The sequence below is a fragment of the Ambystoma mexicanum genome, chromosome 12 (assembly GCF_040938575.1).
Source record: "Ambystoma mexicanum isolate Mex_15411 chromosome 12, UKY_AmexF1_1, whole genome shotgun sequence".
Lineage (NCBI taxonomy): Eukaryota > Metazoa > Chordata > Amphibia > Caudata > Ambystomatidae > Ambystoma > Ambystoma mexicanum.
The window spans coordinates 657,281,989-657,309,737 of record NC_090936.1 but is presented as its reverse complement, the minus strand read 5'-3'; the positions used below and the strand labels follow the sequence as shown (position 1 = coordinate 657,309,737).

Genomic DNA, 27,749 nt, shown 5'->3' with positions numbered 1-27,749 from the left:
AACACAGTGTCCGTGTAAGCACTCCTAGCATCACTTGGTATCGAGTGCTTGATGTTGAAGATCATATCTGTGAACAGCTCGCCATCAACGTCGAGACCACCACTGTTAGTAGCTTCATATCATTGTCAATGTCATGACATAAGACCACTGGGCATTAGGGATGACAACGTCAAGATTTTGGACGTTGATGCACACATTTTTGAAGCCCCGAACAAAAATGTACCTATTACGGCCATCAAGAACCTCTGAGAACAAGGTCAGCCCCAAGAAACATACACCAAGTAAAGATAAACCTTGACTCACCTACTTGAGACCATTGATACTGCAAAGGTGTTTTACTCCTACTGGGCAGAATCCACCCCTTGATTGCTCACCAAAATCTGCAGTTATTTTTCCTCGACAGATGTCCCTGATGGTTGACATTCTGACGTTTGCTGAAGTTCAGAAAAGAGCCACTACTTAAGCTGAATATTCCAATGTCAGCTACAAGGCTGGGGACATCTATTCTTTTTGAATCCCGTCAACTTATGTAATCGCAGCCCCTAAATTCCTTTAGTATGCTGGCTTATGCCAGTGATGTGAACTATGTCTCTAACTCAAGGTGGGAGAAAAAGGACGCGCCACTAGACTGTCTCAAGAGAGGTCGGCATATTCACAAATTTCCAGCTCAACCTCAGCACTTGCATATCTAAGGAGGCTGCAGTTCTATTCACCAACAATTCCCACTGTGGTTTGGCCGTGAGACAATAAGCTTGGCCAGGTCGACTAATAAGTAAACCAGTTCTCAGCAGAAAATACTTGTTTTTCGGAATTTGCAAACCCTCCAATGTATTAATCCATACAGTGAGTTATTGATGTACTTTGTTGAAGGAAACAAATATCCTATGGTCGAGAAGAAAGGAAACATTTCTCTAAAGATTTGTTATACGTAAATCTAGTTTGAAGATATCTAGCCCGACAATGGAAAAAACTGAAATATGAATCTATAAAAGAGTCAATGCTAGAGAACATGCAATAAATTACATTTTAAATGTGAGTCTGTCTAAACAATGTTGGTTGTCAGACACAGTGTTGTCAAACATTTTAAACCATGGATGGTTACTCATGATGCATTGCATTTTAGATTAAGCAAAAGAAAGAAATCACTCCAAGTTTCTGCAGTTTCGAACCTTTGATGACTTTACTACTTTTATATGGAACACAAACTAATACTTTCCAGGAAAGTTGAATTTGTGTTTAAAAAAGAACAGGTCAAAGGCCAAAAAATAGATTGATGTTAAATAGTTACCCTATAGGTGCCAATTGCAACATCCTCTTCATTCTCACAGCTGTCAAATGCAGCATATTCTTCAATATCCTGCCATTCTTTATATCCTTTATGAAAGTGCAAACGGGTGCCTAATATTAAAACAATACAAACAGAAGTTAAAAGCTTTCCATGTCCATATGATCTTAAAGGTAATCTGCATTATACTGCAACCATTTTACCTTTTAGAAAACAGTGCCAAATTGTCGGAGGCCAAGAATGGCACCATCCCAGATCATCATCATCGGATAGTGAAGACAACGAAAAAATACCAGATTCTGATTCACTGCTTGCCTATTAAAAAAATAAAAATAATTTTTTTATAAAATTGAATGTGAATGAACACAAACCTATTCTATCCTTATATGTTTCTACGTTTTCATTTTAGAATCTGAATTTTTGGTAATTATTTAAAAAAATATATAATTTCATGTGCATTTTAGAAAATGTTTAAATAAAGTTTTGGTACTGATGTGGATGACACACAAAACCTCACCCGCTCATGCTTTATTGGGGTTTCCACCTTCCAATGATGCTTAGAAAAGTTTGGCTCAGACTCGGAAGTAACTGGGGGAGGACGAGCATAGGAATGTAAACTATTGCTAGTAGCAATTATGTTAACAGGAGATGATCTGAAACAAAAACAAACAAAAAGCAATATTAAAGTGACATTTTTAAAACAAGAACACATTTGCAAAAAACTATTTTGCAACATAAGCAAAGAAAACACAGAAAAGAATACTCAATTACTTGCATGCTTGGTGTCTACAAGCTGTATACATTTTCCAATACAATGTCTGTGTGTAGTAAACATTCTTACTGAGCCACAAAGCATGAAATGATTCATACATCACCTTACACTCTGCTTTGAGTATCATTCAAACGACTAGAGCTTTTTCCATCATGGTGCGACAATTTCTTGAACGATATCAGCTCTCGGAGTCAAACTTTAGTAGATAACCCTACAAGAACTTATATATTAGGATGACTGAATGGAGTCTGTATCAAGACTCAAATCTCCAGGTACTCCTTGTATGAGGCGTTTGTTAGCCTGCATAGACTTCTGGGTACTCTTTCAAAATACATAGTATACCTGACCGTTTTTTGCGAAAGGTTTTCGTGCGATTTAGATCTAATTTATTAGGCACTTTGCAACTATGGGGTCCCATTAGGGGCCTCCCTACTGAATCCATTCACGGTCATCTTTGTAAAAACAAGGGGTTTGGTCAAACGCTAAAGCATTTACTGATCGATTGTTATAAATAAATACCATTTCATATTGTCCAGCTACCTAGTCTTTGCAATTGCAATAGTTTCTGAATTTTGTTAACATGGATGAGGATATCTTGGCTCAGAGCTTCTGGGAGTGACCGAGTGAGAATTTGTACTCACTCAGTATTGCTTTGGTTCATTTTTTTATTAGGGTTCATGCACTTTTCAGAGAAAATGTATATATATTATCATTAAATGTCCAATTATGAAATTGCATATCTTTTACTGTGTCACTGGAATCAAGCTTTACACGTATGAGTTAATGACCAATAAGAGATTGTTAGACATTTCTGTGCAAACAACTTTATTGAGCTGTGTGTAAACCAAAAATGTAAAAGATACACTTGTCATTAATGGTTAAAACACGTGTTGTCTGGGGCAAGAATCTGTTTTGCTGTTATTTTTCTTTCATTAAATCAAGATTGTACTCATTATTTGTGTTTGAATATTAGTTGGGCATGCACACAGTTAACAGTGTGTACGCTTTGAGCATTACTGAGTAGGCGCTGGGCACAGCCTACTACACATTGAATCTAAGCAGATACATGTAAAGACTGGTAGGGGATGTCTGTACTTACGCTCTCTATATGGTAGAGGAGAGGCACAGAGGACCCCAGCAAAGATTCTCTATTATTGGTACGTGGTCGAGCAATCAAGGCCTAGCTTCTCAGGAGGTGATGCGGGCTGGTTCTTAAGTACAGTGTAGTCCCCGAACCCCCACAACTGAATGTCCACACACTGTATTACTGAAAACACAGTCTTTATATAATTAATATTCAAAGGTATGTACACGATCACAATAACGCACTTTGTACAAGGAAGTCAATAATGATAAATATATACAATTCTAAAGTGGAAACCACTAATGTTATCGAATCTCATTAAAGTGCATCAACTGTACGGTTAAAATGTCACACAGATTAATAACGAGGAAACCAGCAATAGAGATAGGCAGGACGTAAGATGGTTGAAACAATAGGCAGAATGCTGACCCCTACCCCTAGGCACAGTTCTGTGTGGAGACCCCCCACCTGGGCAACCTGTAAAATAAGGATATATCGCACAAGCCCAGTCCATATGTTCAATAGTCTCACTTCTTCCTATTGAGGTTTTACCCTCCCAATGTACCTGGTGGAGTAGAGTTCTCAGACGATGTGTCGACCGATCCTTCTTGAGTGCCTCCCTTTCAGGCGGGAGCCACGGATCGTCGATAGGTGTCGGGGAACTTGGCGTTCGGTGTCGGGGAATCGACGGCCCTTCTTGAGTGCCCTCCCTTTAAGGCGGGAGTCACGGGTCGTCGAACGTCCGACAGTGAACAGGGTGAACTACGGCAGGGAAGTGGCAGCTTCGTTCCTAGCGGTGCTTGTCGACGACAGGGTGTTGGCGTCCTGCAAGAGAGAGGCATGCGGGGCACCTCGGTGACGATAGTTCTGGACCGCAAAGAAATGTTGAAGAACTGTGGCCCAGAAAGGGCGTAGAGTCGTCTGCGTCTCTGTGGTCCTTAGGTGGCGGGAAACCCACCGGTGGATGCTCCTCGGCGCGTCGACGGTCAGGCCTTCTCCAGCGGGAGACAAGCGGGTGACGATGCAGACGAGAGCGTCCGATGATCAATGGAAGTTCTTAGGCAAACGGGAGCACGGCGGATCCGACCGGAGACGACGGTCGTCGACAGTGGCGGACAATAGTCCGAGTGCTTCTCCTTGGAGTTCCGCAGCAGTCCCCGTATCGGGTCGGCAGCCTGTCGAAGGTCTGTCTACCAGGGAGCGTTGGCAAAGATCAGCTGTGCACGATGGTCCCTCGTAGCTCGGGAAGAGGTCGCCTTACCAGATCCTCTCTGGGTCAGTCCTTGGAAACACAGCAGCTTTCAGATTGTGAAGGAGAGCAACAGCAATTCTTCTCGTCCAGCGGGGCTTCAAGGTCAAGCGTCAGTTACTCCAGTTACTCGTCGTAGTGGACTTCAGCTTCTGAACACGATTCCTAGCAGTGAGAGGTCCCCAGATATACTGTTGATCTCCCATTCATTCCGCTGGGTCACACTCCAGCATCCAATCACAACTACGGGCATTCATGCATGCAGGCAGCCAATCAGGCACACGAGGTATTCAGGCCATTCACTTCTCTCCAGACACTCACAACAAGTTATGTGTATTTGGAAAAGTACCGAGCCATTCAACACACCAAGCTGCATTCATACCGGTTTCGGGCAGGGTTGTCTCAGTCATTGTGTCAACCACAAGATACTAAACACCCACAACACAGAATGCATATTCGTCACACACTCTATTCACCCAGGTCCCACCCACAAGGAGGTACCCACAACATACATCACCGGGAAGGCTCCAGCTAGTCTGGCCGGGCCTTCACAACACCACCATATGTGGCATTTCCACCCAACAGCCAGTCAGGAGGAAGGGACAGAGTCAGGGCTTCCCAGGACTTTGGGAAAACAAGGTAATGGGTAGTAGAAAGCAAGAGGCCACCGGGGCCATATTGTTTTCCATCAGGAATCAACTGATCCCAATGGCAGGGCCGGGGTATCCCAAAATGGAGGATACTCCGCGCACCTGTCAAATTCAGCATGGAGCTGCCACCAGCCCATACCCTGCTCTGCGGGCCACCCACAGGTGCCCAAAAACATACACTAGGGGCACAGGGTTGTACCCCCGCCCATGGGTGCCATAAGGGTATCCCACAAGTCCGTTCACCAAACCAAAAGAGAGCTGCACCGCCAGGAGTCCCACATGAACTCCTGCGCGGAAAACAAGACAGAACACACGATAAAAAGCAGCAAAGAACAAGGATACGGAGGCCCTGTCACTCTGATGCATTTCCAGCATCACAATACAATCCTCAGAAATGATTTTACGTTAAGTAAAGCATGTCATACCTGAATAAATAATGAACATCCAGCAGCCTTTCTGCATATTGATTATTTATTCAGGTATGACATGCATTACTTACCGTAAAAGCATTTCTGATTATTGTATCTGCTTAGATTAAAATGCTGTGCGTCTAGTCCGACATCCAGTGCTCACCGCGGAGCATTGCATCTTGTCTTTCGAGAATCAAAAGAGGACGTTGACATGTGCGTGCCTGTAACACTATCCCTATGTCACGTGTAGTGTACCCAAAATTCCTCACGCGTCGAGGTCCCTCCGATTGTATTTTTTCTGCCGCGAGGGAGCCTATGACAAACGTGAGTGAGTACAGAAAAGAGCGAAAGTAGTAAGACGTCTATGTTTCTTCCAGCCGAGCAGGGAGGAAGGGTGGGCGCGCATGTGAATCTAAGCAGATGCAATCCTCAGAAATGCTTTTATGGTAAATAATGCATGTCTTCTGATGCCTGTTAATCTGCTTAGAATCACATTCTGTCCATAGACTGGCGAGCAGTACCTGGAGTTGGAGGTGGGTTGTGAGAAGGAACAGTAGTGAAAAGATGTCTTAGTACTGCTTGTCCCACCTGAGAATCAGACCTAAAATGAGTGTCTAGGCAATAGTGTTTTGTAAAGGTGTGTACAGAACTCCACGTTGCCGCTTTGCAAATGGACTCTAGGGGAGCGTTTGCAATGAATGCTATGGAAGCCCCAGTGCCTCGAGTAGAATGTGCTCTAGGCTTGAAGGGCAGTTCTCTCTTAGCAAGAGTGTAACAGAGTGTGATGCATTTGACAATCCATCTAGAGATTGCTGATTTAGAGACAGGATCCCCTTCTCTACCCGCTGCCATTGAAACGAGAAATTGGTTTGTTTTCTTCAGTGGTTTAGTTGTGTCCAGGTAAAACATGACTGCTCTACGCACATCTTGTGTGTGTAGGCTTCTTTCTGCCATGTTAATGGGGTTCTGGAAGAAAGTAGGCAGTTCAATTGATTGATTCACATGGAACTTGGAGATAAATGTGGGCGCAAATCTAGGATGAGTGCACAGAACCACCTTGTCTCTGTGAACAGTAACAAAAGGGGCTAGTACTGAAAGAACCTGTAGTTCAGTCACCCTTATTATAGAAATGATAGCCACTAGGAAGGCTGTTTTATAGGTGAGGTCTTTTAGACTAGCCTTGTGCATAGGCTCAAAGGGGGATCCCATAAGTCTAGTTAGAACCACATTTAAGTCCCATCCAGGAGCTGGGTTAGAAATGGGGGGATGAATCCTTTTAACCCCTTACATGAAAGCCTTAATAACTGGTATTTTCCACCATGACACCTTCTGCTGTGACGTAGTGTAGGCTGAGAGGGCAGCTAAGTGAACCTTCAGTGAATTCAAAACCAATCCTGAATCCAGTAAGTGGGTCGGGTACAACACAATGTGAGTAGGAGAGCAGTCAATGGGATTGACGCCCTTGGCATTACACCAGATAACAAAGTGTTTCCATTTACTGCAATAGCAGTATCTGGTGTTGGGTTTTCTTGCTTCTCCGAGTATGTCCATACATCTCTGAGGGAGTTGAAGGTGTCCAAACTCTATGACCTCAGGAGCCAGGCCGTTAAGTTCAGAGTTTGTGGGTCTGGGTGAAGTATCTTCCCTTTGTCCTGAGACAACATGTTGTACGGGCAAGGGAGTTTCACTGGGAGAGATAGAGACATCACCATCAGATGAGCGAACCAGGGTTGGCAGGCCCACATGGGAGCCCACCAATATCAGGGTGACTGGTTCCTGGTGCATCTTGTGCACTATCTTGTTGAGTAGGGGAGTCAGGGGAAAAGCGTAAACAAATTTCCCTGACGATGTGATCGAGAGCCCGTTGCCCTTGGAACGGGTCTGGGGGTACCTGGAGGCGTAATCTTGGCATTGAGCGTTCTCCAGAGTTGCGAACAGGTTGATCTCTGGGAAGCCCCATTCTGCGAAAATGTTGGAGACAATGTCTTTGTGTAATCGCCTTTCGTACTCCATGGGTAGCTGGAAATCTCTGCGGAGTACGTCTGCCAGAAGATTGAGTTCCCCTGGAACATGTTGTGACAACAGGAACATGTTGTGTTTGAGAGCCCACTTCCAAATGTTCTGGGACAGTTTGGACAGCCCTGGAGAGTGAGTGCACCTTGCTTGTTCAGATAGTACATGGCCGTGGTGGTATCTGTGAGGATCAAGACCGTCTTCCCTTGCAGTTGTGTCTGTAAGGCTTTCAGTGCTTTGAACACTGCTAACAGTTCCAACAGATTTATGTGGTTGGACACCATGTCTGACGACCAAACTCTGTGCGCTGTTTGTTGAAGAAGGTGAGCCCCCCACCCTGTGAGAGATGCATCTGTAGTGAGAGTGGCTTCCACTGCGGGAGTGCTGAAGGATTTTCCCTTTAAGAAGTTCTCCCTCAACCACCACCACAGCGAAAGAACGAGGGCTGGTGAGACAACTATTAGATCGTCCCATTGTCCACTGGCCTGACACCACTGGCTATTGAGCCACTCCTGCATTGGAAGCAGGCGCTAGCGCGCGTGAGGAACCAAATAAATGCATGGCACCATCATTCCTAACAGTCGCATAGCTTTGCGTACCGTCACCTCTTGACTGGCTACATATTGAGGGATTTGAAACAACATGTTTTGGACCCTCTCGGAGGGGAAGAGGAGAACGTCCTTTGTTCGAATTAGAGCCCCTAGGAACTGCTTGACCTGACTGGGGTCGAAGCTGGATTTCTTCTCGTTGATGGAGAATCCCAGGCTAAACAAAAGGTCTATTGTCTTTTGGGTATTTGACAGGCACGTCTCGTAGGAGTCCCCTGTTATGAGCCAGTCGTCGAGGTAAGGATTAACCAGGATGGATACCCTGCACAGGTGTGCTGCTGCCAATACCTTTGTAAATACCCTTGGTGCAGAGGCTATATACCGAAGGGTAGTACATTGAACTGATAGTAATTGTCCTGTATCATGAATCTGAGTTTTTTTCTGTGCTAGGGCAACACTGAAATATGAAAGTATGCATCTTTCATGTCCAATATTACCATGTAATCCACCTGTGTGAGCAGGGGAATTACTTCCTGCAGAGTGACCATACGAAACCTTTGGGGTTGACAAATGTGTTCGCTGGGCGCAAATATAGTACAGTGCGCATGGTGAGATCCTTTTTGGGTACAAGGAAGTACACTGAATAAATACCCTTGTTTACCTGTAGAAGAGGTACGACTTCTATGGCGCCCTTTTCCTGCAGGGTCTCGACTTCTTGTAGCAGGATGCGCAGATGTTCTGGCATCAGGAGTCTTGATCGTGGCGGTCTGAATTGGGGGGTCCGGCAGAATTCTATACAGTCCCGTGGGCAACAGTCTTGAGTACCCACTGGTCTGTAGTTATTCCCTCCCATGCTTGAAGAAATGATGTTAGCCAGCCCCTGACCGGGGGATGCATGGGAGGGGACACGGATCTGGAGGTCATTTTTGGCCTGAGGCCGGGGAGCCTCGAGGGGTAGAATTCCGGCCCATTCCTTTACCACATTGTTGAACTCTTGTGGGATATGGGGTGGTGTAGCTGCTGGTTCCTTGGGGAGAGGACCAATTATTTCCCGAACCGTTTTGATTTTGAGGGAAACGTTGGCCACAAAAGGAACGTCTATTCCCACTCTGCCTCCTTTGTGAACGTCTCTGGGGGATTTGATCCAGAGTTTTAAAGGTGTCCTGCTCCTTTTTTGCAGTTTCGAGGGCTTCATCAACTGCCTTCCCAAATAAATTAGCGTCTTCCACCGGTTTATTTGTAAGTGAAGCTTGGGTCTCTGGTTTGAAACCAGAGTTCCTTATCCATGCGTGCTCCTTCAGGAGAGTACCCTGAGCCAGGGACCTGTCGGCTGTCTCTGCTGCATCCAAATTATTTTTTTAGGATACTCTGGTTAACTTGTCTGCCTTCTGTTACTGTGGAGAGCAGACAGGCTTGCAGCGGTTCAGGGACTTCTTGAAGGTCCTCCTGTAGCATGGCCCATTGTGCATCAACATAGCTGACCAACAAGGTTGTATTATTTGCGATGCAAGTGGAATAAGATGCAGCCGCTGTGACCCTTTTTCCCAGAGCGTATAGCATTTTACACTCCTTGTCAGGGGGTGCCTCCCCAGTTGATACTACCAGTGAATCCGGAGTAGCATGACCCCTTGATGTAAAGGGTGTCAGAGGAGGAGGGTCGAAACAGTTTTTCTACCTTAGGATTTACTGCTCTAGTAAGGGAAGGCATCAATAAAGAAGGGGTCAACAGCTTCTTGATCGAATTTAACAGAGGAAAGCCTGGCTGGCCGGTGGTTTTTCTTTCAAAATGTCCTCCACAAAATCAGCTTCTGGAACAGCCTCCTGGGTAGCAATATGGAAATGCTAGGCTGCTTTCCTCAATATGGCGTTGAACGCCATTTGGTCGTCAAGCGGGGACGTTTGCCGAGTGGGGGTGGTTGTGGGGAAGTCCAAGCACAAGGCATCAGGTTCCGGTGTTGGAGTAGGTGACTGCCAAGGGCGAGCATCAATGAGGTCGGGGTTGTCTCCCCAACCCTCTGTGGGGTCCAAATGAACATTCTCAATGTCAGCAAAGGGATCTTCATCTTGAACCTCCTCCTCAGTGAGGTCATAAATATATTCTTCTTCTTCATCTTGAGAAGGGTCAAAGACTTTCTGAAGCTTAGTCACAGGGAGAGGATTTCCCTCTCTAGGTCTTTTGGGTGTGGATTTCTCCAAGAAGTCCACAAACCTCTTTAGCCTATCCATACATCCCTCAAATTTCTCTCTGGTCCAAACAGATGTACCAGAGCGGTCCAGGGGTCGAAAGGGATCTTGTGATGGATCTTCGCCAAATGTTGAGATTTCTACTTTAACGTCGAAGGAATCCCTCCAGTGCCTTCCGAAGAGTGTTTTTGTGGGAACGACAGTTGACGCGTGTCCTCCTGTTTGTCTGTGGTCCTTTCCGTGAGTTCCGATGAATCCTTCGGCCTATCCCTGGATTTAGACGGATCCTTTTGTCCTTGGGTTTGGATGAATCCATGGACCGTTGCTTCGGACAATCCGCAGAAATTATCCTAGCAATGCTTTCGGTAATCACTTCAGAATCGAGAAGTTCTAAAGTTCGGGCCTGCGGTTGTGCGGTTGCTTTTGGCGGAACCGGGACATTCTCAGCCGTGGACACTTTCTTCCGATGCGCCTCAAAGGACTCCTGAATATTGGGGGCAGCGCCCTTCGATTTAGAGAGCCTAGTCGCAAGGCGCACCTGTGTTTGCGGGGAGGGCTGACGATCGACACAAGGCCGAAGTTATCGGTGTGCCCGTTGGTGCTATGGACTGCTTCGACTGTTTCGTCGAAGACGTCCCTGAGGTTGAGTTCTTAATGTGTGAAACGTGTGCGTCTTTGTCGCCGAGGTGTACAGCCCCCATAGCAGGACGTGAATCTTGCCTAGTGGGGTCGGGGACAGACGACGCGGAGCGAGAGTGCTCTGCCGAGAGGTCAATCGCCTCCGAATCGGAGGCTTGTTCATCACTCAGCCCCTCGTCACAATCAGCGGTTGTGGCAGCGGGAGAACTAGACTCAGCCTGTGACATTCCATAGGCCGCACACCGCTTAACACGGCGCTCCTTCAGTGTCTTCGGACGCAGGAGCTTGCAAGCCGCACAAACCGTCTCGTCGTGATTAAGGGGCAAACGCTGATTACACTTGCAGTGTTTATCCTTCCAAGGGAATTTGGCCTTAAAAGAAGGACAAAACCTAAACGGGGTCCTCTCCATAGCAGAGGAAATAAACAGTGACAAAAAGATCCAGGGAACAAAGAGAAAGGAAAGGGAAAGGCATTCTTAGAAAAGGAAATGTCCACCCTGACCCCACTCTCCATATTATGTAGCCCGGACAGAAGGCCTGGCCACGTGGTAGGTAGTGCCGACCGGAACACTGACTGTCGAACGTCTGTGGAACCGTCTTCGGCGGAGCCTGGAAACAGCCGTCGATGGAAGGGACGGTAGGATAGTATTAAATAATTAAAATAATATACGAACAAAGGTCGAGGATAACAATAGCAATGTCTCTGAACGAGCTCTGCATAAGGCGACCAGTTTGCTGGGCGGAAAAAAATAATCTAAGAGACCTCAATGCATGAGGGATTTTGGGTACACTACACATCACGTAGGGATAGTGTTACAGGCATGCCCATGTCAACGTACCCTTTTGATTCTCGAAAGACAGGATGCAATACTCCGCAGTGACCACTGGATGTCGGACTATATGCACAGCATGTGATTCTAAGCAGATTAACAAGCATCAGAAATATCATTTTTAGAACCTCAGGCGCAGTACAGCCTGGCCTGGCCTGACTTATCTTGGACTTTGCATATGTAAAGACACCTTACTGCTAGGCCTGCCTCTGCTCTCGGTTATTGCTCATTTCGCAAAGCATTTCTCTTCAACTTGAAACTGATTCTCGTATAAATGCAAATACAGCAAAGAGGTATTCCTCCATCTTTTGTGGTGAGGTGTTACCAATAGTAGAACAAGTTACATTCTTACGTGGTAACGTTCTTTCGATGGGATGGTCCGACGACGTATTCCATATCTATGACAGTAATCACCACAGCTGTGCTGCTTCAGAAAATCTTTCGCCGTCTGCGTCCTGCGTCGCTGACGTCGATACGCCATCGTCGAGGACCTCCTCCGACGGACGACGTCACCAGATATTATAAGTAGGACGCACGACGCCCGTAGCCTCAGTTGTAGTTTTTTCCTCAGAACGTGTGGCACCATTCTTCTGCCAGTATGACCACAGAAAGCCTTGCGGAAACGTAAGCCTCAATCGCATAAGAAATTCTGTAGCGGGGTAGGCAGGGAGGGAGCGATATGGAATATGTCGTCAGACCATCCCATCGAAAGAACGTTACCAGGTAAGAAAGTAACTTGTTCTTCGAGAGGATTGGGTCCTCTGACATATTCCATATCTATGACAGACTCCCAAAGCAGTACCAACGTAAGGAGGTGGGAAAAGAATTTAGAATATACAAATTTAGAATGCGCAATCAAATTGCAGAGTAAAGGACCGCCTTGCCAAAGGCCAAATCCAGCCCCCGGATAGAATCGAGGGAGTAGTGACGTACAAAAGTATGGACCGAAGCCCAGGTGGCTGCATCACAGATGTTAAGAATAGGAACACCCCTCTGCAGGGCAGTAGAGGCAGCCATTCCCGTGGTAGAATGGGCCCGCAAGCCTACCGTAGGGTCCTTACCCGCCAAGCGGTAACATTCAGAAATTGCCAAGATGATCCATCGAGACAAAGTCTGCTTAGTAACAGCTTGTCCCAAACGCCTTCCAGCGTAACCAATAAAGAGTTGATCGTCCATCTGACCCGGGACATGCGTGAAATATAAAAGCTTAAAGCTCTCCTAGGATCCAGCCTACGGAGCCTCTCCTCGTCCTTACCAGGATGCGGAGGAGGATAAAATGCCGGAAGAATAACCTTCTGGCTTAAATGAAATTCCGACACCACCTTCGGAAGAAAGGAAGGACAAACTCTAAGGACACCCTGTGCAAGTGACCGCAACTAAAAATACAGAGTTAACAGGCTCAAAGGGCAGGAATGCAAAGGCTCAAACGGAGCACCCATTAGAAACGTGAGAATAAGGTTCACATCCCAACCGGGCACCTGGAAAGGTGACGAGGGAACACATTAGTGAGCCCTTTCAGAAACTGAGAAATTAAAAGGATTTTAAAATAAGAACACTCCTCAGACGAGCGCTTAAATATAGACAGCACCGCCAGGTAACCTTTAACGGTACCCACTTGCAGGCCCTTGTGGGCCAAAGAAAGCAAAAAAGACAAAACGACAGGCATGTCACATGAAAAAGGATCCACATTCTGAACCCTGCACCAGTCGCAGAACTTTCTCCAACGGCAACGGTACAGGGACTTTGTTGCCGGCCGTCTGGCCAAAAGCAACACCTCCATCACGTCTTCAGGGAGGTCCCAATCCTTATACCTCAACCTTTCAGAAGCCAAGAGAGAAGGTTGAGGGAACTGACCTCTGGATGGAGAACCTGACCCGCCTCCCGTGAGAGCAGATCGCCTCGGTAGGGAAGACGATGTGGAGGGCAGATGGACAAGTCTAGAAGGTCCGGGTACCACGTCCTCCGGGCCCATGCCGGAGCAATGAGGATCATCCGGGAACCGAACCTCCGTAACCTCCGCAGCACTTGCGGGATGACAGGGACTGGAGGAAACGCGTACAGCAGTGGGAATGACCACTCCACCACGAACGCGTCTCCTAAGGCTCCTCTTGGAGGAAATTCCCGCGAGCAGAACCTTTCGCACTTCCGGGTGACACTGGAGGCAAAGAGATCTACTTGAAGGGTCCCCCAAAGGGCAAAGATCTCCAGGAGAATCTCCTGAGCCAGCTCCCACTCATGAGAGATCGTGCTCTGCCTGCTCAGAGCGTCCACCGTCTCGTTTTCGTCTCCGGCCAGATGAACTGCCGAGATCGAAATTTCCTGATGGATGGCCCAGAACCAGATCTGCATTGCCTCCCTGCACAGAGGAAGTGACCCTGCCCCCCCCCCCTTTTTGTTGAGGTAGTGCATGGCCACCGTGTTGTCTGTCAGAATCAGGACATTCTTTCCTCGCACAGTCGGCAGAAAAGCCTTTAGGGCAAGCCTGACAACCCTCAGCTCCAACAGATTGATATGGAGTCTGGACTCCGACGGAGACCAACGACAGCTGACTGTTAACTCGTTGGCATGCGCTCCCCATCCCGTGAGGGATGCGTCCGTCACGATCGTCACCTCCGGCCAGGGTAGCCAAAACGGAGACCCCCTCATCAGATTGCCTTCCACGGCCCACCACAGAAGGTGCTGGGCGACCGAGGGCGGCACCTGAACAGGGGTCCGACATCCTGCCGGAGGACTGTAACCACTGGAGCTTGAGAGCCCATTGCAGAGATCTCATCCGCAACCTGGCCTCTGGCACCAGAAGAATGCAGGATGCCATGAGGCCAAGCAACCTCAAGAACTCGAACGCTGGGAGTCTCTGGGCATGTTGAAACTTGTGCACCATCTGCTGAATGTGGTGAGCCCTCACCTGGGGAGGAAAACACTGCCCCAGGGACGTGTCCAGCACTGCTCCGATGTACTGGAGCCGCTGAGTTGGCGTCAAGTGGGACTTCTTTAAGTTGAGGGAGAAGCCCAGCCTGTGAAGGGAGTGGCAGGTGACAGACAGATGATCCAGGACTTGCTCGGGAGAGCGCGTCCTGATCAACCAATCGTCCAGGTAGGGGTAGACGTGAATCCCCCCTTTCCTGAGATACGCTGCCACCACCACCATGAGCTTGGTGAAAAGCCTCATGGTGGAGGTCAATCCGAACGGCAGGACCCGAAACTGAAAGTGCGAGTCGCCAACCGCGAACCTCAGGTACTTCTTGTGCTTGGGATGGATCGGCACATGAAAATAAGCGTCCTTGAGGTCGAGAGACACCAACCAGTCCTGAAGTTGAAGGGCCTGGAGGACTTGAGAGAGAGAGTAACCATCTTGAACTTGTACTTCCTAAGGAGTTTGTTCAAACGAGCAAGTCCATGATGGGTCTCAATCCCCCATCTTTCTTCGAAATCAAAAAATAAAGGGAATACCATCCCTTGTTCCTCTCCGCTACAGGCACCAGTTCTATGGCGCCTTTCTCCAGCAGGGATTGAATTTCCTGCGCAAGGAGCGGATCCGGACTCTTCAAAGAGATTCCCTGGTGGAATGTCGTGAGGCCTCTGCCGGAAAGGAAGACAGTAGCTGTGGGCTATGATCTCCAGAACCCACACATCTGAAGTAATGGCACGCCATTCTACAAGATGCTGCGCCGCCTTCCCCCAACCGGCGAAGCATGGGCCTCATGACTGAGCAGAAGCGGCTGCAGCGTTGCCTGAGGGCAAAGAGGCAACTGCTTGCGCGGCCTTGGTACCTCGAGTACCTTGTTTTCCATCTCTGGCACTCCTACGGTTGCCCCTTTGACTTGCAGCTCCTCTCACTTTACTAAAGGATGAGTAATAACGAAAGGAACCTCCCCTCCATTGCTGTCACCTAGGACGAAAAGGCAGAGGTTGGCAGACTGCAGCACCCAACGACTTCGCTGCAGCTTTGGAGGTCTGCAACCTCTCAAGGCTCTCGTCAGACTTGCTGCCAAAAAATTGTTCACCATCAAAGGGCATGTTGAGGATCCTGGTTTGCACATCAGGAGCAAACCCCGACTTCCTCAACCACGCAAACCTGCGCATCACGGTGCTCGACGCCATGGACCGGCTGACACAGTCTGCCATGGCCAAACCCGACTGAACGGACTCACACATGGCATCCTTGCCATCCTGAATAATAGCAAGAAAACCATCCTGTCCGTCCCCTTCGGGAATATGTTCAGTTTCTAAGGCAATACAATTCCACGGAGTGTGCGTGAAACGTGACAAGGCACATACGGAGTTGGCCGCCTGAAGAGCCATACCCCATGAAGAAAACACTTTCTTTGCCCAACCATCAAAACGCTTGTCGTCCCTATCAGGAGAGATGGTAGGATACGACGCCTGCTTTGCTGCGGCCGTAGCCGCCTGCAACACCAAACTCTCCGGAGTGGGGTGCGTGGTCAAGTAGCAGGGGTCACTACTGGCTGGGCGGTATTTTGGCGGCAAAGACTTGCCCACTGTCGGGAGACTCTCCGGAGCAGTCAAAGCCGCTGCCACCCTTCTTTGCAGAGCCACATGGAATGGCAGTACCGAGTCAGTGGGTGGACCTTGGTCGAGGATATCTGTCAGGTCATCCTGCACAAAATCAACTGGGGCGCCGACCACCCCAAGTAGTCCGTGACCCTCGACATAAGGTGCCGGTACGATGACTCGGCATGGGTGCCAGGCTCAGGCCTACAGAACTCCACCTCCGGAGAGGTGTCCAGACCACTGGCGTCATGCAGTGACTGACGCAAGTCCTCAATCTGGCTATGACCAGAAAGAATCTCATCTGGTACCGTGTCCGGAACCAACCCATCTTTAGAACCCTCTTCCACCTCAGAAATATACTCCATAGGCTGGAAAGTGGGCAATGAATAAGGGAAAGACATGTTTTGCCTTGGCCAGAGCCTTTCTAGGGGGTTCCCCCGTGCCACGGAGTACCTTCGACACCACAGCCTTGAAAGGCGTCGAGGTCGTCGAGTGAAACGGCGTCGACGTCGAGCGCGGCGCCGACAGCATCGACGGCTTCGACACAGGCCTCGAGGGCGGAGCCCTGAGCGTGTCCTTCGATAGCCTGGGCGCTGATGCCGTCGACGACTTCCTCGGAGACGGAGCCGAGAGAGAGTCCGTCGATGACCTCGGCGCCACTGGCGTCGACGTCTTCTTCAAAGACTTCACAGGTGCACATGGGCTCGCACGCGTTGAGGGCCGGGACCTGGAACGGGCATGACTGGAAAGATTCCCCTTGTCCGAGCGGGACCTCTCCCGCGAATCGTGCCGACCACCAGAGCCTGAAGGCGTACGAGCGGTGTCTCCAGTACGGTCACGACCGACCCCTCTCAGAGGCGCGGACGGACCGGAGCCCTGCGATTCAAGAATCGCCAAAATGTTCTTCCCGAAGGAAGCCCATTCCTCCGGAGAGGAACGCTTGGTCGGATAAGAAACCCGCCGACGGGCGGAGTCCTCGGACGAGGAAGGCGACCGATGCCGGCGCTTCCGGAAGTGCCTCGAAGAGGCAGAAGAGTGGCGGGACCCACTCCAGCACCGAGACCCCCTAGACTTATGACTACAATGCGGAGAGTCGCCCCTCGAATCATCCGTCTAAAGCCCAGTGGACCTCACCTTCCGGAGCTTGGACACCTTACCGACCGACAGCTTCTTCTTACGTTCCCGCAAGGCCTTGGAGGTAATCATCTGTGTCGTGGGCCTCCCCAAGGCACCAGAGGCAGGCGTCGTACGAGTCTGTCACCGACATCTTGGACCCGCGGTCCCCACACTTCTTGAAGCCCGGACGCGAGGTGGAAGAAGAGAAAGACATCCCGAGAATACTTCACAAAACGAACAGGTTTGAAGAACCAAAAGAACAGAAACTCCAAAGAGTCGAAGCGCTGAGATCGTCGAAGCGCTGAGATCTCCGAAGCGAACACGTTCGCGGAAAAACGGAACTGAGGCTACGGGCGTCGTGCGTCCTACTTACAACATCTGGTGACGTCAGCCGTCGGAGGAGGTCTTTGAGGACAGCGTATCGACGTCATCGATACAGGACGCAGACGCCGAAAGATTTTCCAAAGCAGCACAGCTGTGGTGATTACTGTCACAGGTAGGAACAAATTGAAAAGCCATTTAATGAATTCCTTGACTACGCTGTGGGTACAGGTTTGTCCGTTTTCCTTGCAAACCTTGAAATTGAAGTCAAGGTGAATCATAAGGAAGTATACGACGGGCCTGCTTTCACCAAATGCAGCTGGTATGGTAGCAACAGGTACAGGAATATTTGTTAACAGCCATATGCTCTTTTCTTCTCCACCAAACACAAAATTGCCTCCATTTGCATATGTAGGTCATAAGCGTAGAGCTGGCCTTTGCTGTAAGCATGTCATCTCTGTATTCCGCTGAAAAATCCAAATATTCAAATTAGGTGTACTTGGGAACACTATTTTGGTTCCGAGACACAAGGTCACGGTGCGGAACAACTTGCCAGTTGTTTCTGTACAGAAGGACTCGGGATGGCTTCATAACTCGGTTCTACTCTTTGCGTAGGTAAAGCAAGTGTAAAATGTAGTACTGGAAAGTCTATGACGGGGCTATCAGAGTTTCTACTGCATTTTCATTAGCAGTCCGAGGATTCCTTAGAAGGGGAAGGCAGTCTCCGTGGGCTATTGTTTCCAGAGCCCATGCATCTGAAGTATGAGATGCTGAGACAGTCTGCCCCCCACTGGAGAACTGTGACTGAAGCCTTCAGAGCGGTTTTGAAGCGGCTGTTGCAGCGGCCGATGGTAAAGAGGTTGCTGCTGGAGCAGACTTGGCACCTCTACCTCGTCCACCACAAGGGAACATTTGCTGGCCTCTTTGACTGGCCATTCCTCTCTCCCCTCCAAATGAGGTGTAGTAGCGAAAAGATCTACCCTTCCACTTTGTCTGCTGGAACGAAAAGGCTGAGGTTGCCTAACAGCAGCACCTAAAGATTTGGCAGCCGCCTTGGAGGTTTGTAACTTCTCAAGGCTCTAGTCAGCCTTGCTGCCAAAAAAATGAGACCCATCAAATGGCATGTTGAGAAGATGAGCCTGCACATCGGGTGCAAAACCCGACTTCCGCAACCACGCACACCTGCGTATTGTGGTGCTCGTAGCCATGGACCTGCTGATACTATCCGCAGAATCCAATCCAGACTGGAGGGACTCACACATGGTTTCCTTTCCGTCCTTAATAATAGCCGGAAAGCCGTCCCTCTCATCCCCTTCTGGAATGTGCTCTGCCGCCATGGAGATGCACTCCCACAGAGTGTACTAAACTTTTGCAAGCGCACAGGTGGAGTTGGCCGATTTCAACGACATACTCCCCGCCGAAAATACCTTCGGCGCCCATCCATCTACGTGCTTATCGTCCCTATCTGGAGGGATGGTAGGGTATGCGGCCTGCTTCGAGGTAGCCGTAGCTGCCTGGACCACCAGACTCTAGGGAGTGGGGTGTTGGGACAGATAGCTGAGGTAGCTACTGGAGTGGCAGTATTTTCTTGTAAAAGACGTGTTCACCGCCGGGTTGGTCTCCAGGGTCTCCCAATTTCTGGCCACCCTCTTTTGAAGAGCCACATGGAACGGTAACACAGGATCCGTAGACGGACCCTTGTACAAAATATTCTTAGGATCATCCTGATCATAATGCGCTGAAGGCCTGGACCAGCCCTAGTACTCCACCACTTTAGACATAAGGTGCCTATATGAAGAGTCGCCATGCTCCCCAGGTTCCGTCTTGCCGAACTCCAACTCCGGAGATGTATCAATACCACTTGCGTTATGCCAAGTGTCGCACAGGTCCTGCATCCTGCTCTCCTCTGAAATGAGGCACTCTGGTACATTTGGAGTCCCATACTGGAACCCAAAGGGGGCATCCTCCGCCTCCGAAAGTTCCTCCTCCTCAAAAATTAAAGTGAGGTTCCTAAAAAAATCCTTTTTAGGAAGGGTAACAAAAGACCTTTCTGGGGGGCGTGGCCTGGAGCGCCAGCGATGAGGCAGCTCCTCTAATCGCCTCCGCATGGGAGCCGTGGCGAACACCAAAAACTCCATGCTCCAGCTATGACCCAACCTTCTAGAAGCTTGATTCGGGTGGCGAGGGCAGGGGGCCCTACTAGCAGAGATCCTGACTGGAAACGCAGCCGGGAACCCTGTAAACGCGGTGAGGGTTCGGCCGGCGGTGCCCGCTGGGCAAAACCAAGATGGCGGTCCAACTAGCTGGCTCAGCTCCTGCGACAAGGCACCAGCTCTTGCGGACTCCGGATCCATGCTGGGGAGCCGCTGACCCCTGACACCCTCTGTTGCCCTCCAGCGGGGCTCGCCGGCACCACCCCGTGCTGCGGGGCCGAGTCACGGATGCAACGTTGATCGTGACCCGGCGGGGTGCCTCCTCCCCAGCACCTGTAACCAGCTCATGTTCTTAGGGTTCCCGGCTTCTCCAACAGCCACCCCCGGGAGGAGCTGGTCCCCCCCCCGCCGAGAGCAGAGCTACTACCCTTGGTGGGCTGCCACCGACCTACCTGAATCCGGCGGCCTTGCCGGCGGGGCTGCTGGCCCCTCCCCAGATCCGGAGTGGTCCGAGACATAGCCGCGGGACCACTCCTGGGGGGGCCTTGAGCCGCTGGCTACCCGTGACGGAGTTGAGGGGCCTCGACGGACGCCCGCGCTCCGGGGCAGCTGATCTGCCCCCCGCTGGCCTGGGAGGCGGTGGAAGACTCTCCTCGGCCTCTGCGGCATCCCACTGTTTGTGCCCGAGCTGTGGCCCCGGAGCAGGGGCCCTCCCCCTGCGGGGTGGGAACCAGTTGAGGCCCTCTTACTGGATTCCCCATCTGGATGCTGGAAATAGCACCCGCTCCTACTCTCCTGCCAGTGTAACAGCTTGGGATGGCACTCCACAACCGCGGCCCCCACTTCACTAAGACTCTTGCCCCCATACGCTTCAAGACGGCGGCCCTGACTCAGGGGCCAACGTTGGGGAGAGGACCACGAGGAGCTTTATCGGCCCCCTCCAGCCCGGAGACCTCCAGCTACAGCCAAGCCCGCCTGGGCCACAGCCTATCATAAGAGCTCCCCACCACTGAGGGACGCTGCCCGGATCCTTTAGGCCCCCAGGACAGACCTCTTGCTCCCCCCAGGGCCTAACCTTCATCCTCTATGGAATCTTGGACTCTCCAGGTGCCCCCTGGACGGTCCTGGCTGACAGTATCTACTAATACAGCTTCCTGGGGCACCCCTGCCCACCTCCTACCACCACTAGAACGCAGAGGATTGTTTCCCCCCTCCCGCCTTCCTCTCAGAAGCTCCCAACAAGCGGTGAGTTGAACGCGTACTGCTATCAAAACCTTGGACCACTTTAAGCCCCTTCCATCGTGCGCCTCCCACTACCCTACCGCAGCAAAGGGCCTACAAGCGCTACTTGGTCCGGCCACTTCCTGGGGTGCCCCTGCCCACGTCACTTACCTGTGGCCACCAGAGAAAATCTGCAGGGACCCTAGGTTGGCATCCTGGGACTATCTATTGGTCAATCAGCATCCCACCCACAGCCCGACAACTGCAACCTGACACATTCCCGGTGGGAACTGTTTTCCGCCTTGGAACCATGGCTAAATCCCTGAAACCCCCCAAATCCGCAGATATTTCCACCTTGCTTTTGTCAACGGAGAAAGGGAAGAAAGTAGACCCTCCTAAACTCACGCCCCGAAAAGCACCTGAGGAGAAAAGACCCCACGCAACCAAAGAGGACCTCCAAGCCTTCATGTCTGACATCAAAGCGGAATTTAGATCCTGCATGCTAGAACTCACCAGAAAAATGGAACAAACAGAGCAAAGAGTCAGTGACATCGAACACAGGATGGGGGAATCGAAAGACCTAGCTCAAGAACATTCCAACACATTGGTGGAGGTGCAACACACAATTCAGACCCTCATGGACAGAACTGAAATCCTCCAATTTAAGCAGGAAGACTTAGAAAACCGCGCCCGTCGCAATAACCTGCTTATCCGAGATGTTTCCTCCTCCATCCCTGACAAAGCCCTGCCCCAATACGTGAGCAATTTCTTCCGGTCATTACTACCAGATCTGGATGACGCCCAGCTCTTGCTTGATCGCACGCACAGATTGTGCCCACGCCGAGGCACGGATTTGGACCCCCCCCCCCGGATGTGATCACGAGAGTCCACTTCTTCACCACCAAAGAAGCTATCTCGGCAATTGGTCGCTCACGCGATGAACTATCATTCCAGGGCTCTCCTCTCCAAATATTTCAAGATCTTTCCCCCCTGACCCTACAGAAGCGCCCTCTCACTCTTTTCCTCCGAGACCAGCAGATCCGCTATCGATGGTTGTTCCCGGCGGCTCTCCAGTTCACTCATAATGGCACCCCGCGGACCATCAGTCATCTCGACGACGCAGCATCAATCCTGCGCACATGTTCCCCGGGGACAGCGGGGTCCTCCGCCCCCAGATGGAGATCTCTTGACCCGAGCACCGGCTCCCCCAAGCCAAGGCGTACACCCTGGACAAGAGTGCAGAAAACCCGCAAACACAAATGATGGCTAAAATAAAGTGCAGGGAACACATGGCATCGGAACCCTGACTGCCTTACCCTGCCGCGGGCCTAACGGGGTCCGCACCCAACCCTAAGGGGGATGTCACTGCTTCATGAAGTCCAGGGAAACACCCGAAGAACACATAGCATCGGAACCATGCTTACCAACACCTGCCGCGGTACCCATGCGGCCCATACCCTCCTCCGAGGCGGATGTCACCACTTTACCCTTGGAGTGTATCTCGACAGTGTTGCCTGATGACAGCCTGGGCGGTTAGGGGCGTCACCGACAGTTCAAATTGGGTCCCCCTGGCCCCCATTTGGACCTCCCGTTGGAGGCCGACGTTGGAAGTTTGCATCTCCTGTTGGAGATTAGTTAAAAACCCTCAGCCACAGGAGAACCGAAGGCAGCCAACCCCTCATAGGGTTCGTCATTCGAGGAGACTTTAACAGGGTTCCGGACCCCCTCCAAGATAGATCCCACCCTCCAACAGCCAGGGACCTGAAGTTGGCAAAAGCCCTGCTCCATCTGTTCCGTACGCTGAATGTTGTCGACACATGGAGAGTGCTATCGCCGGATGAGAAAGACTTTACTTTCTACTCGTATGTGCACCGCTCCTTCTCCAAAAGTGATTTGCTGCTGGCCTCCCCACAGATCTTGACCTTTACAGACGACGTTACTATTGGCCCCCGAATCCTCTCGGACCACGCTCCTCCCTCCCACCCTCCCCCTCGCCGCCAGTGGAACTTATACGACCCTATCCTGAGTGACATGGCAGTAAGAGACTCGGTGGCCAGAACTATTAGAAACTTCTTTGCCGTAAACCGCAACGGGGACTCCTCGCCAGCCAACACCTGGGACGCCATGAAAGCGGTCCTCAGAGGGGAATTGATTGCCCAAGGCGCAGCCTTTCACAAACAAAATAAGTCAACCCGTGCTATGCTGGAAGCAGAAGTCTGTGACGCCGAGGCCACTCATAAACGGAAGGGCTGGTCCCCAAAGTCTTATAGGGTCTTACAGATGGCAAGGAAAAGGCTTGAGGCAAACCATGCCGATGCCACGGCAAACCTACTAACACAAACCAAACAATGGTACTATGTTCATAATAACAAAGCCAACAAGCTGCTGGTAAACAAGCTGGCCAAAGAGAAGAAAAGAAACACCATCCTAGGCCTCCGCGACCCACAGGGGGTGGTCCATTATGCGGATCGTGAGAAGTTACGCCTAGCGGCAGCCCACCGTTCAGATATAATGACGGCAGTCCTGAGGGACCTAAATGAACAGCGGGCATACATCCAAGAGGCAGCTCTCCCACGCCTGACACCCGCGGAGAGAGAAGCACTTGAATCGCCCATCACAATTGAGGGGGTGGAGGGAGCCATAAAAAGCTTGAAACCTAGAGCCCCAGGCCCGGATGGGTTTTCCACCCGATTCTATAAACTCTTCCGGCCCCAACTGGTGGCCCCCCTAACTCGTCTCTTCAACTCGTTCGCGGCCTCGGGCACGGTCACTCCAGCAGGAGTCCACCACAGTCCTCATTCTCAAGCCTGCAAAGGATCCCAAAGGCAATAGCTCATACAGACCTGTCTCTCTATTGAACCTGGATGCCAATATCTGCTCCAAGATTCTGGCCAATCGCTTGGCTCCTATCCTGCCGAGCATCAGAGATCCAGACCAAACAGGGTTTATAAACCATAGGTCAACAAAAGACAACATCCGCAGAGCACTAGACCTAATAGAGGTCGCCAATCAGGATTCCCAACAACTGGCCCTAGTGGCGCTAGACACAACCAAAGCTTTTGACAAAGTGGACTGGGCTTACTTGCGCCTCACCCTCGAGGCTTTCGGCTTTGGTCCGACCTTCAAGAAAATGGTCCTAGCAAACTACCAAGCCCCTAAAACCTGGCTGAGGGGCAACAGCCGCCTATCGGACCCGATCCATCTCTCTTGCGGAACGAGACAGGGATGCACACTATCCCCTCTGCTCTTCGCCTTGGCCATGGAACCGTTAGCTCAACGAATCCGTCGACACCCTCGGATCAGCGGCCTGCAGATTGGCACTACTCAACATAAAATTGCTCTCTACGCGGATTACATGTTATTAACCATCACGGACATCAAGGCTTCCATGACCGCAGCTCTGACCGAAATCCGTGGTTTCGGGGATGTAGCAGGGATTCACCATTAATTTCCAAAAATTGATGGCCCTCGGAGTGGGCCCGGGCCCAGGCGAGAGGGAAGCCCTGGAGAAGCAAAGCCAGCTCCAATGGAGCACTCAATTTATCTCATATCTGGGGGTTCAGATCCCCGCCCACCCCGCAAAGGTCTACCAGGCAAACTTCCACCCCTCTCTTTGAGGAGTTGGAAAAGGACCTTACTCGTTGGCAGACACAGGAGATCTCTCTGTTGGGCCGAACCACGACATGCAAAATGAAACTCCTCCCCAGATTCCTCTACGCCTGCTCCTCCCTCCCAACATTAATTCCCCTTGCCCCCTACAGCAGCTCCAGAGGAAAATTATTTACTTTATTTGGAGAGGCAAGAAAGCGCGGATTCCTCGGAGAACCATGATGGCCAGCACGAGACTGGGAGGACTGGGGGTGCCGGACCTTAGCAAATAGCAAATAGCAGTGCAGCTGGCCCACTTTCAAGCATGGGGTGTCGCCAGAGGACACCCAAAATGGGTTGGGATCGATCAATCTCGTCTTCCGCTCCCCCTTCGCTTCCTGCCGTTTATCCCTGTCGCACTAGGCCGGAGCTGGCCAGAACTGTTGACCTCTACAAAACAATTGTGGGCCCGCAGACATAGAGGCATCCCAGGAGACCTGAGCGCATTCTCCCCAGTCTTCCTTAACCCTGCCTTCTCCCCGGGAGCCCACCCAATGAACTTCAGGAACTGGGTAGCAGGAGGCCTCGAATCGCTGAGGCAGCTCTACGAAGGGGACTCCCCCCTTTCCTTCAACCAATGTAAAACGATATTCCACCTAGAGGAGACAGACGGATTTACCTACGCCCAATTAAGGCACTGGTGCTCCCACCTTCAGACCCGAGCGGCCGCAACCCAACCCCCTACACCACTGGAGCTTACAGTAAATGACCTGCCAGCTCAAGGTAAGATCTCAGCCCTCTATAAACTGCTGCAAGAGGACCCCCTCCACACTAAGCCTTCCTATATGCCCCAACTGGGCCACGTGATAGAGGACCAGACATGGGTGGACATCTGGAGAAGAACGCGCACGGCATCCCGCTGCATTACCAACCGGGAATGCGCCCACAAATTGCTCCTGCGCTGGTACTACCCCTTCCCCCGTCTTCATCACTTTCAGCAGGCCTTAGACCCCCACTGCTGGCGACTCTGCGGACACACAGGATCCTACTTCCACATATGGTGGACATGCCCCAAAGTAAGGGAGTTCTGGACCCAATGTCTCGACCACAATAAAAGACATTACCCAAGTGGCATTACCGCTAGCGCCCAAACAAATCCTCTTGGGGATCCCGCTCCCAGACTCGTACCCAAGATCGGGAAGGAGGGCAAGGCTAATATCTCAATTTCTGTTGGCTGCCAAAATCACGGTGGCCCGCACCTGGAAGTCTGTGTAGGGGCCCGTGATGACCCTCTGGTGGGTCAAACTTTGGGACATTTTAATAGCCGAAAAGGTCACAGCAGCAAAAGCGGGCCTGCTCCACCGATTTACAAACATTTGGGCACCAGTTATAGAATATGACCTGAACTACCCGGCCCTGACCTACAAACCACGCTTGATTGCGAGAGCCCTCCAAGCCACCAGTGAACACTCACCGCCGGGCTCAACCGAATGAGGGCCAAGAACAAAGCCGATTGAGATTTCTGGGGGAGGGGTGGTGGGACTATAGGCCGGACGTATGCTGAGAGGGGATAAACAGTTGTTATTGTACATATTCTCCTGTGTGCTGAGCTATAAATAAAAAAAAAAGACCTTTCTGGCATAGAGCCCAGAGGCTTAGAAGGCATTGAAGATGCGACTTAGACTTAGCCAGAGCCTTCGTTGGCAGGCCAACTGGACCGGAGGGCTGAACTGGTAAACTAGGCTCCACCGGCGTCGACAGCTACTGTGCCGAAGGCACCTATGGCTTGACTGGCGTCGAAAACCCAATGCGCACCAACGACAACGCTAATGGCGTTGAAGACTTCGATGACGACAGATCTTGATCTCTCCCTCCGCCTCGAGTGATTCTTTGACACTTTCTCTGGAGGCCTGTTAGGCAGAATCCTGTGCAGTGCCCTTAGGGAACACTACACACAATTAAGACTACCGGTGGTGATACAAGTTTTACCTTTGGTACAAGCCTGTATTACTATGTCATAGTGGTAGCAGTGGCGGAGCAGCCAGGCTTATCTCAAGAGTATATGAGCAGTAGCAGAGATTACACAAAGGGACCACAATTACTGTGACTCAAGCAAACACTGACTCAAGGTTTCAGGTAGAAAAATATAAGTACATTTATTTTTAAACCATTAATTCTAAACACAACACTTCTATTAAACTTCAATAAAAACCACACGTTAAATATACTACAACTAACCAATTCACGTTGGAATGGACCGGTATTAGGCACAAAAACACGTTACCGCGAATACGAATGCGATCACTTTTTGACAGTTCGGTCTACTAAACAAACGCGTATCTGTGACATGAAATGTTACTGGGGCAAAAACACACTTAGCACCTGAGATACCCAGAGGGAGTTGGAGGCAAAAATCACAGGCAATATTTTGGTTAGGCAGGCAGAATCAAGAACCGCTCAGAGACAGGAGTTCAAAAGTCAAAGGGCCGGAGCCAGGGTCGAAGACACCGGGGCCAGTTGCCGAAGATCACACAGTCTAACAGTTCACGATTCAACGGAGCCAAAAGTACTTGGATATTGTCAATGTTCGGAAGCAAAAGTTATAAGAAGGAGGGAAGACATGGTCAGGCCTTCAAAATAAAGAAAAAGGGATTCACCCAGTTTCCTCAACAGAACACAGTACCTTGTTCAAATGGTGCAGCTGGTGACCTGGCAGTTGTTCCTGTTGGTTTCCCACAGACCCACAATTCCTGGAGCTTCGTCGAGAAGGAGGACATCTGAAGGGGGTCTGCACCACACAAAGATGAGGCCGGCAGCAGCGACACGGAATAAAAGGTGCGCTCCTTAAAAACAGGAGAGGCTCTTCAGGTGGCTATCCGGACCACTACAGCAGTGTGCAGCGATTTCGACCACGGAAGAGGATCCTCTGGCTTTAGAAGATGAGCTGGTTAACCCCACCAAGCTCAAAGGAAGAAGACTCTGGACTGGATCTTCTCTGAGTCGTTGAAGGGCAGATGGCTCAGGACTGCAGCAGGGCTTCACCGGGACGGGGTAGTTGCAGCAGCCGCCGTTCTCTCCGCTTCTCTTCGGTTCCTTGTAGTTCCAGTGGCGACTCTCTGACTTCTAGCCCAAGAGACCTGCCTTTTATGCGAAAAACCCCCATTCACACAGCCT

General features: G+C 50.5%; 1 protein-coding gene across 6 annotated transcripts in view; it reads right to left on the bottom strand.

Annotated features, from left to right (window-relative positions):
* Window positions 1-27,749, bottom strand: part of HBP1 (HMG-box transcription factor 1) — a 735,347-nt gene that overhangs the window by 506,898 nt on the left and 200,700 nt on the right. For all 6 annotated transcript variants that reach the window (XM_069629135.1, XM_069629138.1, XM_069629136.1 and 3 more), the window contains 3 exons: window positions 1,803-1,938; window positions 1,489-1,600; window positions 1,289-1,398 (listed from right to left, as the gene is read on the bottom strand). In XM_069629135.1, the coding sequence (XP_069485236.1) occupies window positions 1,289-1,398; window positions 1,489-1,600; window positions 1,803-1,938 (358 nt within the window). The remainder of the gene's footprint in view (window positions 1-1,288; window positions 1,399-1,488; window positions 1,601-1,802; window positions 1,939-27,749) is intronic.